At 45.3% G+C, this 20,313-nt stretch overlaps 1 protein-coding gene across 3 annotated transcripts in view; it reads right to left on the bottom strand.

Moving 5' to 3' along the window:
- HOMER1 (homer scaffold protein 1) overlaps positions 1-19,741 on the bottom strand; it is a 102,812-nt gene extending 83,071 nt beyond the window's left edge. The window contains exons 1-3 of one of the 3 annotated variants that reach the window (XM_063453581.1): positions 19,557-19,741; positions 14,689-14,858; positions 13,114-13,670 (exon numbers count right to left, since the gene is read on the bottom strand). In XM_063453581.1, coding sequence (XP_063309651.1) covers positions 13,114-13,118 — 5 coding nt within the window. In that variant the 5' untranslated portion in view covers positions 13,119-13,670; positions 14,689-14,858; positions 19,557-19,741. The remainder of the gene's footprint in view (positions 1-13,113; positions 13,671-14,688; positions 14,859-19,556) is intronic. The other 2 variants (XM_063453582.1, XM_063453583.1) reach the window with 2 other exon arrangements.
- Positions 19,742-20,313: the final 572 nt, after the last annotated feature.

The raw sequence follows: 20,313 nt of genomic DNA, 5'->3' as shown, positions 1-20,313 counted from the left end.
GCTTTCCCACAGGGACATTATTAGAATTGATTATCACAGCCAATCCAATGCTTTCCCACAGGGAAAGCAATGGATTAGTGGAGATCATCAAGAAGGCGGGAGGAAGCGGAACCAAATATCACCCTGGCCAATCAGCATCTTCTCATAGAGATGAATTGAATCAATGAATCTCTATGAGGAAAGTTCAGTGTCTGCAGGCAGAGGGTGGAGACACTGAATGTCAGTCACAATATGCAGCACTGCCCCAGGAAGCACCTCTAGCAGCCATCTGAGGAGTGGCCAGTGGAGGTATCACTAGGCTGTAATGTTAACACTACATTATCTCTTAAAAGACAGTGTTTACAGCAAAAAGCCTGAAGGGAATGATTCTACTCACCAGAACAAATACAATAAGCTGTACTTGTTCTGGTGACTGTAGTGCCCTTTTAAACTCTAGATACAGTTATATGCAAATCCCACAAGATCTTCTGCTTTTGTAATACTCCAACTACCACATCTGACACCAACATCACCTCACAGATAAAGGAAGACTATAGGCACCCAGATCAATTAATCTCAGTGCCAACACTTTCAACCCTGCTGTCTACATGGCAGGGTTAACCTGCTTCTAGTGGCCATCAGTATGACAGAACCACTAGAGGCACTTACATAACAGAGTAAAAGTGGATTGGCTGAGATCATCAATTCTAATGATGTCAGCCAAAGAGGCGGATCGGGGGCAGGGCCACAAGAAACAATTCCCCCTGCATACAGGTTCTGCGGGGGCAGGGCCACAAGAAACAATTCCCCTTGCACACAGGTTCTGCGGGGGCAGGGCCACAAGAAACAATTCCCCTTGCACACAGGTTCTGCGGGGGCAGGGCCACAAGAAACAATTCCCCTTGCACACAGGTTCTGCGGGGGCAGGGCCACAAGAAACAATTCCCCCTGCACACAGGTTCTGCGGGGGCAGGGCCACAAGAAACAATTCCCCCTGCACACAGGTTCTGCGGGGGCAGGGCCACAAGAAACAATTCCCCCTGCACACAGGTTCTGCGGGGGCAGGGCCACAAGAAACAATTCCCCTGCACACAGGTTCTGCGGGGGCAGGGCCACAAGAAACAATTCCCCTGCACACAGGTTCTGCGGGGGCAGGGCCACAAGAAACAATTCCCCTGCACACAGGTTCTGCGGGGGCAGGGGCAGCGCCTGCAGACCTGTGGAGAGCTGGAAATAAGCTGAGTTTAACCCTTTCTAACAGCTGGTCTTCTGTGGGTGTAAATGCTCTGTGAAATATGGGAATGGGCAGACTGATTCAAGCTGGCCGGGGGGTGACAAGTCTTCAATAGTTGAGCATTTCTAAGCACAAGTAATGTCGAGCCATAATTGGGAAACTGTTGTCCCAAAAATATTGTGTGTGTGTTTTCTTTTAGTCAGATTGTCTATGAGAAAGCATCAGATTGACGCACCTCAGCGTTTTGTATTCTAACGCTACAGTGTTCCCTTTAATCACTTTTCATCACCTTTATGGTGCACACAGCGTCTCAGCCCTCGTAACACAATGGAAGGAGAAGCAACTGCTAAAATAAATACAATCCGACAACAAGCGGATGTTCGGATGAGATTAAAAAAAAAAACCAACTAAAAAAGTATGATGGACGTGCATGCAATGAATAAAAAGAAAACCCATTGAAAACAAAATGCATCTCTTCAGTTTCTGAAGCAGTATAAAAGATCTGGTATCCGTACGTCACTTAGAGAAAGTTGTTCGCCTACAAGATAAATTATGAAAGAATTAAACTGCAGGAACCCACTTATTTTACAAACTGCACAGGTGTGCGCCCACAGAACGGTCCTGTGTATTTTACGCCATATAACTCGGCTATGGGGCACTGAAATGGGAAGCTCCCAGCACGCTGTTCAATAAGCCCACCGGAAGCCCCCAGAGACAGCGCACAATGGATGTGAACGCACAGTTGGACAGACTACAGTTTGAAGTAGTGCTTGTCATTCTTCACGTCAGTGGGTAATGCACAGCTGGCTAGCAACGTTTCACAGTTTGCAGATAGAAAGAGGGACATGACATTTGTGCCTGCTTCTCTGTACTCTGTGAAATTGCCATTTCGTCCTTGGGATAAACACTTGCTGCAGAGCACAGACGTGCGGAATTAGAGAGGGGAGAAAAACAAAACCCTGATATTACATGGCCTGCAGCGGAAACATTCGTACACATGGGATAAACTCCTGCACAGAATCTAGCAAATTCACAACTGGAAAGTGACAGAGGATCATGTATTCAGACTCCCATTAGCTAAGTCAGCCAGAATGTATTAAGTTAAATATTGCCAAAAAATAAAACAAAACAAGTGTGCGCAATTTTTCAATTTAAATCTACATAACACCACACAGTGCAAATCACCCTATACTATATAATACTCTGATAAACTCAGTTTGACAAAACCGGTTGGAGGGGCTTATTGTCCTCTTGCAAAATTCTGGTGGCAGCCAGCAGCCATGGAGATGAATCCGGCCCAGGATAGAATCTACAGCTCGGCTGTAACCTGGGAAGCCGTTTTTGAAATCTCACTAAAAGAACGAAGAGGTATTTGCCGAGGGGGCCAATAAAGCTCAATCGCATATTATTCTATTAGTGGCCAATTCTGTGTTCTCTGTGGGCATTCTAATATATGGTTTTGTACAGTTTAATGCAAGGCGTGTTTAGCTTTTATTTAAAATATTTTTTAAAAAATCACACTAAGACTATGAAAGGATATTCTATAGATTTTATTCGGTAGCCACACTTCACAATGGAGTGCTCCTGCTCCCCTGTTCTTATGTTAAATAAAATATTGAGAAGTAATGGGAATCAGGGTTTAGCATTACCTTTTCTGATAAGGAGTGTAATAAAATTTGATAAACACACCACCACCAAACACTGTTCCCATCTGGTGTCACGCTACCGTGAAGCTATGAATCATTTTCACACATGCTACTGAGGAGTGCGGAGAGTGAAGATTTTGGTCAAACTGTTCTTCTTCGTAACTTTGGAGATTTAATGTCCTAAGCACTCTGTCTGATAGAAAAATCAATAACGACTTCACTGTATAAAGTAACACATTGGCACTGCTCTCCGAATGTTCCGTGTTAACACAGCACTGTCACTCTGCAGGTTTCCATTTAAATTAAATCTTTTTTGTCCCCCCTTGTTTTTATATTTAATTTTTTTTAGTCATACATAAGATAAAGTAGGCAAATGGAATTAGAATTAGAGCCCATATACACAAGAAAATCATTTCCATGTAACTGCATCAAAAAATTCATCAATTTTAAAGGACCCCTAAAAAGCCACCAGACCACTTTATCTCAATGAAGCCATCTGGGTGCAAAAGTCCTTTAGTTTCCATTGCAGGGTTAAACACACCTCTAGTGGCTGCCTTACTCAGACTGTTCAGAAAAGGCCTTGCTGATTGGCTTAGAGCGGTCAGCTGACACTCTAAGCCAGGGGTTCCAGTCCTCAAGTACCCTCTACCAGTCCAGGATTTAGGGATTACTCTGTTGTGTCTTAAGTGTTTTTTTTTTGGTTTTTTTCCTTCTAAAACCACCTTATACACAACTGGGTAACCCCTAAATTCTGGACTGGTACGGGGTACTTGAGGACTGGGTGGGAAACCACAGCTCTAAGCCAATTAGTAGCTCCCCATTGATAATCTGTTTGGTAAGAGTGTGCCTGGTGGCCTCCTGACACCATAACAACTTCATTTAGATTAATTTATGGTGACCGCAGTGTCCTGTTAATCTTTACTCTGACTCCCTGGCTGAGATCATAGTCACAGCTGCAAGACCAGTGTGGCAAGGGAACAAAATTAAGTAAAACTCACCCTTTTAAACACTAATTTTTTTAAGTTAGTGCTGATGTGGAACCGAATGCGCATGCATGGTGAGATCCGCTCATGCATTAGACCTTCCCCATATAAAAGCAAATGCTTTCCTATGGGGATTTGAATACACTGGATGTCCTTATCAAACTTTGAGGATGTCGAGCATCATTTCGCAGAGTCACATTCTGTGAAACAGCAGGAAGCCCCTCTATTGGCTGTCTGGAAAACAGCCACTAGAGGAAGTCTTGACACTGTAAGGTTTTACATTGCAGGGTTAAGGGCAGGGGAACTGAACCCAGAAAACTTAAATGAGTGTACTTTTAAACTCCAAGAATGACTACCATCCATTCCACTCAGTTAAAGTCTGCCATTATCCTGAAAATGTTGTTCTCACCCCTCTGCTTCCGAGCAGTAAAGGAAGTTTCAATTGGTCATACTATTCCTACAGTCAGTAAGGAAGAGGAGTGCTCTACCATTTCACTGTTAGCATTACAGAAATTTACAATAATTGCTATAGCACTTTACTTATTAATTTGCTCTTATTTTTAGAATTATAGGATTTAAAGCAGCTGTCACCACTTCAGTCATTCGACAAACAGCCACGGGACCCCTCCTTCTAGCACCCCACTACTATTTTTAATGATGTGCTGGCCCCACCGACTCTGGGCGAGCATGCTTAGATATCCAATAGACCTGTGTTGACTGTCACAATGAAGTTAGAATTAACATGGAGAACTGATGATGCGGCATGATGCTGGAAGGTGGCGAGTACAGGCTGACACCCAAAATAAAGTCAACAAAGGTCGTGGAGCTTGACTAAAGTTCTACCCTTCATCACCATGAAGGTTGTACATAAGGAAAAGTAGTCTCTACCTTTCCTTATGTATAACTTTAAAAATAAGCAGGCTTAAATAAAATGAAATAAATAAATAAAACCAAACAAAAACACACCACACACACGGGCAAGCACGGGGAAGGGTGGGATTTTAGACATGTTAAAGTGTAAAAAAAAAATAAGTGACAGACATTTTAACATTTGCCTTCAGGGTCCTTACAAATACATATAAGCAATGCAAATGACCATTTTAGATATAATTCCATCGCACTTACTGTATTGTGTGTGGTTGAGGGAGGTGGGGGGTATTTTTGCTTTTATACTAACCCGACTTTCCCAACATTTCAAATGGAACAAAAAGGGACACTTTAATTTTAAGGGTGTGAGTGGGGGTAACCCCAGGAGCAGGGCTGCTGTGAGAAATTTGAGATAATTTATGCTACTACAATGCAATATCGAACAAGAACAATGTATATTATTTACAAAGACTGATTTCTAAACACATTTATTGTGGTTTAAAGACACAATACTGAGAGTATTATTTCTGTGGAGCTCTGTTATACCCTCAGACACATTACTGGGAGCATTATTACAGTGGAGCTCTGTGTTGCAAACCTAGCCCCTTAAGACGGTCATTTTATGTATAGGATGCTATTGCTTTAAGATTGCCTGCATATGTCTGTATTTGTATTTCGTTTTATAATTAGATCCATAGCATTCGTATACTTGCGGCACGAAAGCCGCCAGCATTCACATGGTAGTTTCACGAACAGTGACTTTCAACACTGTTCGTGAAACGAATAATATACCGAATGGGAGACCACCCAAAGGAGGTTGTGTGTCTCCCATTTAACGGTAGATACAATGTATCCGCAGCCAATTAAGGTAGTATGTGTGTGGCCACCGTTCGTATACCGAACATGCGGCGGTGGCCATATATGTTCACGAAAGCCCAGCAGTGTTTGGTCATCGAGTGCCTGGAACTAAAATCGGCTACTTGACGGCACGAACACCGCTGGGCTTCCGGGCAGTTCGGGAAACCGGTTCTTTCGGTATTCTAACGTAACCAGTCTGTTCGTGCATTTCAATACCTGTTAATAAAAAAACCGTAATTCGAACGGCATTCGTTTAATTGTGCAGGGATCTGAGCAGTATTTCACCAGATGGTGCGCTCAGATCCCAGCTATGTAAAAAGGGGTCATTTCACGGAGATGCAAGAATGGGCGTACCCACACATCTCTTGGCTAGGAAGGATACAAGTAGTCAAGATGAACTTTCTCCCCCGCCTATTATACTTATTCCAGACCATCCCCATGATAGTCCCCCGCACATTCTTCACCTCCCTCCGCACCGCACTAGGACACTATGTATGGAACGGTAAACGACCCAGACTAAAGCACACACTCCTAATGCAACCAAAAGATAAGGGTGGTCTGGCTCTCCCGGACTTTTCCCTCTACTACAGGGCATGCCACCTCCTGCAGATTATAGAATGGACTAAAAAATGGGACACATAAATTGTGGAAACAAGCAGAGACACATAAGGTAGGCGTCCCCGTCGCAGTCCTACCATGGCTACCCCCGGGAACCCCCACAAGAGGGAAAGAAGACCCCCCCCTACACAAGAGCCACCCTACAAGAGTGGCATCGCACGAAAGGGAGACACGGTCTCACATCCTATCCTACGCCACTACTCCCATTGATACATAATCCAGACTTCCCCCCCCCCCAGACATGGATCCAAAGGCATTCACAACACTAGTCCAAGAACCCATACCCAGACTTAGACATGTCTACACGTCAAAAGGCACTAAGACACTCAACGACCTGAGAGGAGCAACAGAACACACACTCCTGACACGCCTGAAACACAAACAAATTCAGAGCTACATAGCAACCCTCCCACAGGGAAATATTGGCACGGGCCCCTACTGCCCTCGAAGAGATATGTTTAAACCCAGACCCAATATCCCATGGGGTATCCATCATATACACGCTACTACTGACACAGACACCAGTAGCTCAGCCAAACTTCAAAGGGAAATGGGAAAAGGCCCTAAACCGCACATTTAGCGAGGCGGAATGGGAAAAAAAATCTATTATTTAACACACCACTGCTCCAGCTATAGTAAGACACAAGAGGCGGCATACAAACTATTGACACAGTGGTACCGCACCCCGGCGACACTTAACACGATAACCCTAGACCACTCTCCACTGTGCTGGAGATGCGCAGTGACGAGGGGCACGCTACTACACATTTGGTGGGAGTGTGACAAGCTTGTCCCATACCGGCAGGGAATACACACAATGTTGAAGCAATTCTCAGACGACCCACCCCCCTTGAGCCCAGCCGAAATGCTATTGCATCACACCAGGGCCCCCCGAACCTTATACAAGAAGGCAATGACTATACGCATTCTGAACACGGCCAAGTCAATCATCCCACAATACTGGAAACAACCAGTAACCCCACTGCTGGAGACATGGTTCTCACAAATGGAAGAACTGAGATCTCTTGAAGACCTCCACAATTCCGCCAAAGGCACACATCAATTGGTCATTGGTTGCTGACAACGACGAAACCAGACTTCACAGAAAGACTACGGCTCTAATGACAAAGACAAAAAACGTCAACCACCCACCGCAGACTCTGACCGCAGACAGAATACCGACAACCCAACATGGTCCCATTCCCCTCCCCACCCCCATAACCCAAGATAGAGACCACTAAATGCGAGCAGGGAAATACCTAACACAGGAGACCAACTACTAGACTGAAGCAGGAAAACTGCAATAGAACTGAGGGTAGCGGAGCCCGATGCCTAGGGGAACCCTAACCATCACAGATCTCGATACACGAAGGGCGGGTGACCGACAGGAACACACGGGACAACAGGAGTTCTGCACAGGTCCCGACAGGATGGCTAGGGACATAACAGGACAGGGGACAGTACCATACATCTGGAAATACAGGGGGACACCACCTAAACCCCACAGCACGGCAAATTAAACAAAAGGAACCATGAACCCCCCTGGGGCCCGAGACCTAAGGGCTGACAACCCCACAGTTGTACGCAGACTAGAGGGTAATCCCCCACACCACCAAGGGAAGGATTCACGACCACGGTACAGTCACTAGGTCACAGACTACCCCCACCAAACACAGACATAAGATAGACAGAAGTTTGAGACACCCAGAGACCTGGGAACCGCATTGTCAACCACAAACACAAAGGAAGGGAAACGTGTACACACAAAGATAACACAAGGGACATGTGAAACCACCCACAGTAGGGGCCTGAGAGCCCAAACGCTGATCACTAGTGATACCTAAAATCAACACTTGCAACTTCAAAATCGATCTTTCTACATGTTGTACGTATGTTGCCGAACTTAACACGATAAAGGACCTGCGAGTCCATCCACAACGCGGGCCTGCGAGCCCAAATGTTGACCGCTCCCAATACTGTTACCAACTCTTGCTATTACTCATTCTATCGCATGATGTTTACTCGTTATCAAACTGTCAATAGAGACCTGCGAGTCTCACTGCTCAGTACTTTTTCACCTTTGCAAATGCAAATAAAAAAAAAAAAAGGGCCATTTGGTAAATGTCATGAATATTGGGTATTTGGGCATTTGGTTAAATGTCATGTCAGTTGGGTATTTTTTATATAAAATGCAGTATTTTGCTGTACTGAGAGATAATCAATTAACAGTACATTCTTGGGTGATTATCTCTCCAGTACAGCAGGGCATGGTGGGAAATAATCTTGCAGGGTCAGTTTCCCACACAGTCCCCTTGATTAACACCCCTGCAATACCAGTTTGTAAACCCCTTGCATGGGGAACTGCATAAATACTGTCCCTGTGGAATAAAAGCTCAGTTGACCTCCAAGCTATGTGTCGTCTAGTTCTTGGAAGGAAAGCATTGTTACTACACTACCTGTGTTTTACCTGCTTATCCTGACTACCAGTGGAGATACCGTGGATTAACCGCTACTACTCCGCTACACTCCGTATACACACAGACACATTACTGGGAGTATTATTACTGTGGAGCTCTGTTATACACTCACATTACTGGGAGTATTATTGCTGTGGCGCTCTGTTATACACCCAGATACATTACTGGGAGTATTTTTGCTGTGGGGCTCTGTTATACACTCACACATTACTGGGAGTATTATTACTGTGGAGCTCTGTTATACACTCAGACACATTACTGGGAGTTATATTGCTGTGGAGCTCTATTATACTCTCAGACACATTACTGGGAGTATTATTGCTGTGGAGCTCTGTTATACACCCAGACACATTACTGGGAGTATTATTGCTGTGGAGCTCTGTTATACACCCAGACACATTACTGGGAGTATTATTGCTGTGGAGCTCTGTTATACACTCAGACACATTACTGGGAGTATTATTGCTGTGGAGCTCTGTTATACACTCAGACACATTACTGGGAGTATTATTGCTGTGGGGCTCTGTTATACACTCAGACACATTACTGGGAGTATTATTGCTGTGGAGCTCTGTTATACACAGACACATTACTGGGAGTATTATTGCTGTGGGGCTCTGTTATACCCTCAGACACATTACTGGGAGTATTATTGCTGTGGAGCTCTGTTATACACAGACACATTACTGGGAGTATTATTGCTGTGGAGCTCTGTTATACACTCAGAAACACCAACAATATGGAGCTCCTAGAAAAGAGGGGCAGTAGATAGTAAAATAGGGGCACTGTTATGTATTTCTTGCTTCAAATAAGTGTTGAGCAAATATTTCCAAACAGTAAGTTGCTAGTGAAGGGGTTAAGACCACCTGCATGATTTTAAACCTCATAACTGACACCATAACAGTGAAGAGTCATAAAAGCTATAATTTTAGTGTGAATTTAACAATTTAGGAAACAAAGCTGGATTAGAAAATATAATTTCATTGCTATTTTGGTCTGAAATTGGAAATTCATTGACTTTGAGAAGTTGCAAATTTAAGACCAAAGTATCGGAGCTGTGACCACAGCGGACTTGGAGCGTTTCTCCCGTGGATACTACTTTGGACACGATTTCTAAATTCAATTTCAATTCCGGACATTTCTTACGTTAGTGAACAACATTATTTACACAAAACCCCTAGGTGTGAGAGACCAGCACCGTAAAAAAAAACAAAAAAAAAAAGCACTGAGTTTACGTTGTCTTTGGAAGCAGGGGATTTGTGGGATTACATTTATATGATAAAGAAAATGATCACAGAAGTAGTGCGGATGTATCAGGATAGGTTTCCCGTGGCAGATTAGATGTATTGGAATAAAGAAAGAAAGCTCTACTAAAAGAGACAGAATAATATGAACGGTTCTTACAATGAGTCATAAATGCAGTTTTTTAAATGTATGCAACCTTGCAAATCAGCATGGCTGTACTTTCCCTTTAATTATACTGTACTGGAAGATGTAGGAGTTTGCGGAAAAGGGCAAGAAGAAGAATTGTATGAGACTACCGATAGTAAAACCTAGAAACTCAAGGTAATCCGAAAAAGCATTAACCATTTAAAGGGACACTAAGCACTACAAAATTGTATCTAAATGAAGCAGTTTTGGTGTATAGATAATGACCCTGCAATCTCGCTGCTCAATTATCTGCCATTTAGGAGTTAAATCACTTTGTGTATGAAGCCCTTGGCAAACCTTCCTGCATGTGACATCCAGTCTCCCTATACATTTCATGTAAAGACATCTAGAGAATGCAGCAGTCTCCTATGTGTGATTAAAGTTTAATTAACAAAGCACGAGATAAAAACTTCTAAAGTAAACACAAGGTGCTGCAAGGTCTGGATGAAAATAAAATATTTTCTTTCATGCAAGCTGTGTTAGACACAGCCACTGGAGGTGTGCCTATGGTTCATAAACAAAGGGATTTAACTCCTAGATGGCAGAGAATTGAGCAGTGAGACTCTAGGGGCATGTTCAATACACCATAACTGCTTCATTAAGCCATTTTATTTTACTGCTTAGAGTATCCCTTTATGAGCCCAGTGTTCTTTAAGAGGGCCAATATGAAAAGCAGACAGACACTTTCTCACCCAGCAATTACATTCATCTATTTTTAAAGGAAAAGCTATTGATCTTACATTCTCTGTTGTGATCAATAAATAAGGTATTATATTTCAAAAAATAAAAACCTATATATAGCAGTGCACATGCACACACCATTGCATAACCACACATAAAATACAATACATGGCATTATAGTGACACTATAGGCACCCAGACCACTTCAGCTCATTAACGTGGTCTGGGTGCAGTGTCCCTTTTGCACTTAGTTCTACAATGTTAAAGGATCCCTATAGGCACCCAGACCACTTCAGCAGGGTTAATCTAGCCTCTAGTGGCTGTCTCACCGACAGCCACGAGAGGAGCTTCCGCGATTAAATCGCACCTGTTTGACGCTGGACTTTCTCACGGCGCTGGATTAAGGTAAGCAAATAAATTGTTCATTAACCATTTAATTGCCGCGGAAGGGTGACTAGGGCTCTATAGTGTTGGAGATACACAAACATTGTTCCAGAGAAACTGCAATGTGTACATTGCAGCTCTAAGTCTGCCTCCAGTGACTGTCTCCCAGACAGCGACTGGAGACGCTTCCTGCATTTATACAAACCCTCTGCATGAGCGTATGAGGACATCCAGCAGCAGATTTTTCCCCGGCATTGATTCCTATGGGGATGTCATGCAGCGCATGCGCATTAGCGCCCGCTCGTTGTTGGAAGACGGGGGAGGCAGAGCTGCGACCCAGCGTCGAAGGACATTTGCACTGGGATCAGCGAAGTAAAAAAAAAAAAAAAGTGTTTTTACCCTTTTTTCACGTCAGTGGTGAGGCAGAGAGAGTGCCAGGAATACAGCTCTATTTAAGCACTAAATGACAGCCCAGCACCCAATGTATTTTTTTTATTCTATAAAGTGGTGAGCCGTGCACCGACCTACCACTACCACCAGGGATTTGGGGAAAAACAAAAACTCCGGATTTGGTGGTTCAAAATCCACACATTTACATGGAATCCATTTCACAGGAAAATACCAACATGGTTTGTACGTTTACAGTGCTGAACCCATTAGGCTCTGGAATTACCTAAAGGGTTAATCTAGTAAAGCACTGACCCCTATTTAAATGCATAATTAGGATAACTGGCAGAAGTGTTTTTTTAAATAAATTAAAAAAATAACAATTGCCCACCTTTGTAAGAGACCCCCTGCCACACCAGGATAAGATGCTCCAATGAGAGACGTGCTATATTGGTCTATGCGGCTTGATCTGATCCTATAATCCCACAGAGAAGTTACAACCACAAAGGAGGATTATAACAGCTAAATAAATGGAGAGGAGACATACTCTGGGTGCTAGCAGTTCGGCTTACAGTCTAGTGAACCAGCTATGCTAGTACTAGGAAAGCTGTGGATTGCTGCACATGCACAGTCTGTAGCTCGGCTCTCACGAGGAAGGTCACAGTATGTGTGTGGGGTTTGCGCACACACACACACACACACACACACACACACGGGAACAAAATTAACAATAGAGACCTGGAACCAAGTGGGCTATCAGATCTGCAAAACCCCTTACAAGTACATAGTTATTAAATATCAGGAATAAGTAAACATAATATTACAGATTCTAGAAAGTGACTTTTCTTCTTTGAAGAGGCACCATAACCACTACAGTCTTATTGAGTTGGTTTGACTGGCTCCCATAAACACTCCAGTAGCATGTAGTGGTTATGGTGCTCCGCTAAACCCTCAGCTGAGCTACACCCAGATTTCGCGGAGATTCTATATGGTCCACATACAGACCAAGAGGTGTATCAAACCACAGTCCCTCACAAGGGACACAACCTCTACTGCCATAGTCAGAGTTGCTCTCCAACACAAGACAAAGTGTTACGAGCTTGTTTCCATATTTGTAAAATAGGGCAATTTATTTCCAGTCTCAAACGGACATTGACAAATAGGTCAAATCTTTATGAATGCTGTATATTTGGCAAGCACAATCAATATAATTCATTGTACCAATTTACGGCCATTAAATATGCCTTTGTTTACGGATTCCTAATGCATGTCTCATACAGAGCTTCAGTCTTTATATTTATGGAGCATTAAGGCCGTTTAGGTCTCTAAACACTGAAGAAGGTTAACAGAATTGCTCAGTCAACAAAAATCATTTAAACGGCTTTTCCTCTGTTCTCCAAATACCATTTAACTTTAACTGTTCATATACTATTCAAATAAATTAAACGTGCGATGAACAGATTTATTCTCATGGGACGGTCTGATAGAAACAATAGTGAAGAAAGAATGAGGCATTTAAATTAAATTAAATAAATATTATATATATATATAAATATAACTTCACTTACCCCATTTTGCCCAGATTGCGATCTGTACTGAAGCTGACCTAGAGATTACTTCTTGAATTTGTGTCTTCTTCAAACATTAGCAATCTCCACTTTGTTCTCTGAAATATATTCCCAATGCAGCCAACCTTTTCTGTCCTGTGTCACTCAACGGGTCAGGGTGACATGAAGAAGTGGAGTGCCTGGCTTTTAAATCCAAGAAGATTCCCAAAATAAGAAAAAACAAAATAATATATGACTGTACCAATAATATAGAAGTTTTTATAACTTAAGGTAATAAAAAAGAACACGTGTTTATTAAAAAACGTATATCCAACAAAACAAGGGCGCTTGCATGTGTCTGCGTCTTGCAGCGTCTTCTAATCTGAGGAAATACTAGGATTGCAGCCCAATGCTTATTCCAATCATATCCTTCTTCCCAAAGATCCGCTTCCCGCGCTGGTATTCTTACACAGACAGACATATATACAGTATGCACCAATGACACCTCCCAGATCCTGGGTCCGCTAGAATCAGGTTACCCCTTCCTCTTGGGACTTTGTTACCGGTAGGATTCAGTACTAGAAAATGGAAAGATAGAAGGTCTGTTAGTGGGAAGAAATGATTAAGGATAATCACACCCCCAATCAGTTATGGACCTCATGCTACCTGTGACTTTATACCCCTGGTAAAACCAGTGATTGACTAGATCTCACTGCATCTACCAGGAGGGGGTCTGCTGCGTAGAATTATAGACTCTATTGCACCCCCCCTCCCCACCCCAACTAGCAGATTTAGCCTTTACACCCCCAAGCCCAGCTGGTATCATACCAGACCTAGTGACCCCCCTCCTCAAGAAGCCCTCCCACCCCCCCCCAGCCAGAAACCCCCCACCTGGCCAAAAGTCTCCCCCCCCCCCCCCCCAGCCAGAAACCCCCCACCTGGCCAAAAGTCCCCCCCACCTCCCCAGCCAGAAACCCCCCACCTGGCCAAAAGTCCCCCCCCACCTCCCCAGCCAGAAACCCCCCACCTGGCCAAAAGTCCCCCCCACCTCCCCAGCCAGAAACCCCCCACCTGGCCAAAAGTCCCCCCCCCCACCTCCCCAGCCAGAAACCCCCACCTGGCCAAAAGTCCCCCCCCCCACCTCCCCAGCCAGAAACCCCCCACCTGGCCAAAAGTCCCCCCCCCCACCTCCCCAGCCAGAAACCCCCCACCTGGCCAAAAGTCCCCCCCACCTCCCCAGCCAGAAACCCCCCACCTGGCCAAAAGTCCCCCCCACCTCCCCAGCCAGAAACCCCCCACCTGGCCAAAAGTCCCCCCCACCTCCCCAGCCAGAAACCCCCCACCTGGCCAAAAGTCCCCCCCACCTCCCCAGCCAGAAACCCCCCACCTGGCCAAAAGTCCCCCCCACCTCCCCAAAAGTCCCCCCCCCCCACCTCCCCAGCCAGAAACCCCACACCTGGCCAAATGTCCCCCCACCTCCCCAGCCAGAAACCCCACACCTGGCCAAAAGTGCCCCCCACCTCCCCATACAAGGAGCTCCCCCCCCCCCATGTTACTAGCCCCCCCCCTCCCTCCTCCGGCCCCCCCGGGCCTCACCTGGTTACACCGGGCGGTCAGCACCTCGGAGAGCGGCGGCCGGAGGTGGATACAATGTAACAGGAGGAGCTCGGGATCCAAGCGGCGGCTGGAGCAGCCTCTCCCCGGCCATCAGCAGCACAGAGCGAGCAGCAGCCATCCCTCAACTGGCGGCACCCGGCATGGCGGCTCTAGGTGACACAACGGGATACAATATTACACAATGACACAATACTACACACAGTGTGATACAATGACACCCGGCATGGCGGCTCTGGGTGACACAATGTTACACAATATAACACAATTACACAATACTACACAATGACACACACACAGTGTGACACCCGGCATGGCGACTCTGGATGACACAACGGGATACAATATTACACAATGACACGATATTACACAATATAAACACAATTACACACAATGTTACACAATGACACACACACAGTGTGACACCCGGCATGGCGACTCTGGGTGACACAACGGGATACAATATTACACAATTACACAATACCACACACAGTGTGATACAATGACACCCTGCATGGCGGCTCTGGGAGACACAATACCACACAATGTTACACAACCACACAATGTTACACAACCACACACAGTGTGACACCCGGTATGGCGGCTCTGTGTGACACAACGTGATACAATGACACAATGTTACACAAAACTACACACAGTGTGATGCAATGACACCCGGCATGGCGGCTCTGTGTGACACAATGTTACACAATACTACACAATGTTACACAACGACACACAGTGTGATACAATGCTGCACAGCGAGACACAGTGACACCCAGCACGGTGGTTGTGATACACACAGGATAACCCCGGTGACAATGACAGCCCGCCCCCCCCCCCCTTCTCCCAGGTCACACTGCTGCAATGCCAACACTGAGCCATGCAGCTACTGCAGGGCACCCAGAGCTAAGAGCACCAGGAATGACAGACTGCCCTGCCTTCAATGTGCTTGCTGGGTTCTGCCTCACTGCCCTTACCCTCGCACAACCTACTGCCCCTACACTGGCACTGCCTGTACCCTACTGCCAATACCCTGGCAGAACCAACTGCCCCTACCCTGGCACTGCCCGTACCCTACTGCCACTACCCTGGCACAATCTACCGCCACTACCCTGGCACTGCCAGTACCCTACTGCCAATACCCTGGCACAATCTACCACCACTACCCTGGCACTGCCATGCCATACTGCCCCATCCCTGGCAATGCCCATGCCCTGGCTGACTCTGGCCTTACTTTCTTTACTAGGGCTCACAACCTGCTTCACCTCTTCCCTGAAGAAGAGGCCGTGCTGCAGGGAAATGTCAGTTAGATCAAGATTTACTGAAAGATTAGTCATTAAATACATAGATTATATCATGGAGCCGGCCAGGTACTGGGATGCACACTTACCCTGATGACCTCTCTATTAACCCTTATGTGACAGATAAAGCCAGGGCTCATAGCCTTACTTCACCTGGCAAGGCCCTGGGGCGATAAAACCCCAACAAACAAACCTTGCAATCCTCCACTAACCTTACATTATAAACCATTCCCACATTAACAGAACTAGTCCAGCTGCTACACATGCCGAATGAAACATTCCATAGGTCCCCAGCATTCCCCAATGTATCAATCCTAATCCCAGCATTCCACAATGTGCCAATGCTAATCTGTGCATTCCCCAATGTATCAATCCTAATCCCAGCATTCCCCAATGTATCAATCCTAATCCCAGCATTCCCCAATGTATCAATCCTAATCCCAGCATTCCCCAATGTATCAATCCTAATCCCAGCATTCCCCAATGTATCAATCCTAATCCCAGCATTCCACAATGTATCAATGCTAATCCCAGCATTCCACAATGTATCAATGCTAATCCCAGCCTTCCACAATGTATCAATGCTAATCCCAGCATTCCACAATGTATCAATGCTAATCTGAGCATTCCCCAATGTATCAATGCTAATCTGAGCATTCCCCAATGTATCAATGCTAATCTGAGCATTCCCCAATGTATCAATGCTAATCTGAGCATTCCCCAATGTATCAATGCTAATCTGAGCATTCCCCAATGTACCAATGCTAATCTGAGCATTCGAGAAGCAGACCTGGTGGGTCAGAAAAAATTGGGCGCCCCCTAGTGGAGATCCATGCATATATACAGAGGGTAAAGCGTAACCTTTAATGAATGCTGTATAAAAAGGTATAGTAACCTATAATAGGATCGCAAATAAGCGATAAACAAAAAAGAAAAAAGAAAAACAAATATATAGGAGGTTATAATAGAGAGAACACGTTGGATGGGGTGAAGTGTCCTAAAATAAGTTCCCTGGAGGACACTTCAATTGTCCCCCCAACGTGTAAAAATATATCCTGGACAGTGTGTTATCACATTAGTATACATACCTCGTTTTGTTATTTCCTATTGCCACAGTTCTCTCCTGAGTATGCAGGTTTTTGCTACTCTATCCACCCTCATTGATCCCGGTTTGTTGGGTTCGATCTTTGGGTACTGACGGGAGGGTGCTATATAGTATAACTGCATCGAGTTACCAGTGCACTTGAGAGCTATTTTTACACGTTGGGGGGACAATTGAAGTGTCCTCCAGGGAACTTATTTTAGGACACTTCACCCCATCCAACGTGTTCTCTCTATTATAACCTCCTATATATTTGTTTTCTTTTTTCTTTTTTGTTTATCGCTTATTTGCGATCCTATTATAGGTTACTATACCTTTTTATACAGCATTCATTAAAGGTTACGCTTTACCCTCTGTATATATGCATGGATCTCCACTAGGGGGCGCCCAATTTTTTCTGACCCACCAGGTCTGCTTCTCTATGTTTCATACAATTGTGTAAGGGTTACCCCCTGGTCTGGTCGCCCCCGGACACACATGAAGTCTTTTCCCCTTGCTGGGAATCGAACTCATTTCTTTCTTACCCACTAATCTGAGCATTCCACAATGTATCAATGCAAATCCCAGCATTCCACAATGTATCAATGCAAATCCCAGCATTCCACAATGTATCAATGCAAATCCCAGCATTCCACAATGTATCAATGCAAATCCCAGCATTCCACAATGTATCAATGCAAATCCCAGCATTCCACAATGTATCAATGCAAATCCCAGCATTCCACAATGTATCAATGCAAATCCCAGCATTCCACAATGTATCAATGCAAATCCCAGCATTCCACAATGTATCAATGCAAATCCCAGCATTCCACAATGTATCAATGCAAATCCCAGCATTCCACAATGTATCAATGCAAATCCCAGCATTCCCCAATGTATCAATGCAAATCCCAGCATTCCACAATGTATCAATGCAAATCCCAGCATTCCCCAATGTATCAATGCAAATCCCAGCATTCCACAATGTATCAATGCAAATCCCAGCATTCCCCAATGTATCAATGCAAATCCCAGCATTCCACAATGTATCAATGCAAATCCCAGCATTCCCCAATGTATCAATGCTAATCCCAGCATTCCACAATGTATCAATACTAATCCCAGCATTCCCCAATGTACCAATCTTAATCCCAGCATTCCACAATGTATCAATGCAAATCCCAGCATTCCACAATGTATCAATCCTAATCCCAGCATTCCACAATGTATCAATGCAAATCCCAGCATTCCACAATGTATCAATACTAATCCCAGCATTCCACAATGTATCAATACTAATCCCAGCATTCCACAATGTATCAATACTAATCCCAGCATTCCACAATGTATCAATGCAAATCCCAGCATTCCACAATGTATCAATGCAAATCCCAGCATTCCACAATGTATCAATGCTAATCTGAGCATTCCCCAATGTATCAATGCTAATCTGAGCATTCCCCAATGTATCAATCCTAATCCCAGCATTCCCCAATGTATCAATGCTAATCCCTGCATTCCCCAATGTATCAATCCTAATCCCAGCATTCCACAATGTACCAATCCTCATCTGAGCATTCCCCAATGTATCAATCCTAATCCCAGCATTCCACAATGTATAAATCCCAATCTAAACCCCCAACATTCCACAATGTATCAATCCCAAACCAAACTCCGGTATTACACAATGTATCAATCTTAATCCCAGCATTCCACAATGCATCAATCCCAATCCAGGGCATAGCATGGATGATGCAGAGGATGGAGGATGAGGGATGCTGAGCATGGAGTGGATGCTGAGCATGGAGTGGATGGAGGATGCTGGACATGGAGTGGATGGAGGATGCTAAGGATAGAGGATGCTGAGGATGGAGTGGATGGAGGATGCCAAGGATAGAGGATGCTGAGGATGGAGGATGCTGGACATGGAGTGGATGGAGGATGCTACGGATAGAGGATGCTGAGGATGGAGTGGATGCTGAGGATGCTGAGCATGGAGTGGATACTGAGCATGCTGAGCATGGAGTGGATACTGAGCATGGAGTGGATGGAGGATGCGGCTCTGGGATGGAGTGGATGCTGAGGATGGAGGATGCTGAGCATGGAGTGGATGGAGTGGATGCTGAGGATGCTGAGCATGGAGTGGATGCGGAGCATGGAGGATGCTGAGGATGGAGTGGATGTTGAGGATGCTGATCATGGAGTGGATGCTGAGGATGGAGGATGCTGAGCATGGAGATTAACGGATAGTGAGCCATGCAGGGCTGCAGGCCCCTCTCATGCAGCATGGGGCAGCCATGGTTAATCATTCTATGAATGCCCAGACTGCAGGCTGCCGGGCAGGGGTTAGTCCAGCTGGGAGAATGATGGGTGGAAAGCTGCAGATTGCTCCCCCCTCCCCTCCTGTGGCCCCCATGGGCCCCCCTCCCTCTCTCCATCCATCCCCCGTGGCCCCCGGTTACCGCTGCCCGGTGGACCCACTGGCGATGCCCCGTGCTGGCTCTGTCCGCTCAGACCTTCTCTCCATCCCTCCGCTCGGGAGACATTTAAATAAGACACGTCATCCCGTCTTCCCCTCCGCATTGACGTCACCGCCGTGTGGGGGATGACGTCAAAGTGCTCGGCGCCGCCGGAAGCGCTTTCTAAATATGGGGCGATGGGGAGAGGGAGGGGGGAGCAGCCAGGGGAGGGGGAGAGAGCGAGGCAGGGAGAGGGAGGGGGTAAGATGGAGGTTTGTTTTGATGACCAAGAATAGCTCAGAATTAGCTGTGAGGAGACATAATATCTTTTATAGGCACTATCCTCAACTCACATCATGGGCAGCCAGCCACCCTCAACTCACATCATGGGCAGCCAGCCACCCTCAACTCACATCATGGCAGCCAGCCACCAGCCACCCTCAACTCACATCATGGGCAGCCAGCCACCCTCAACTCACATCATGAGCAGCCAGCCACTATTAATTCTCAACTCATAAAATGGGCAGCCCATGTCATGTGTGCTTTACATGTGTACCAACCAAGTGGCCCTTTTTAGGAAGGATAATCCTGTCATGTCAGTCCTCCCTACCCCTTACAAGGAACTCAGAATGTTTTGACTTTTGTATTTCGCGAAGCACTCCAGGCTAATACACACAGATGTGTGATTTACAAAAATAAAATCACCCACAAAAATGTTTTTTTTAATTTATTTTTTTATTGGATTTGTTACTTTTTTCTA

Source organism: Pelobates fuscus, chromosome 5 (genome assembly GCF_036172605.1).
Source record: "Pelobates fuscus isolate aPelFus1 chromosome 5, aPelFus1.pri, whole genome shotgun sequence".
NCBI lineage: Eukaryota > Metazoa > Chordata > Amphibia > Anura > Pelobatidae > Pelobates > Pelobates fuscus.
Note: the sequence above shows the minus strand (reverse complement) of the source record. Positions and strands in the feature narration are given on the sequence as shown.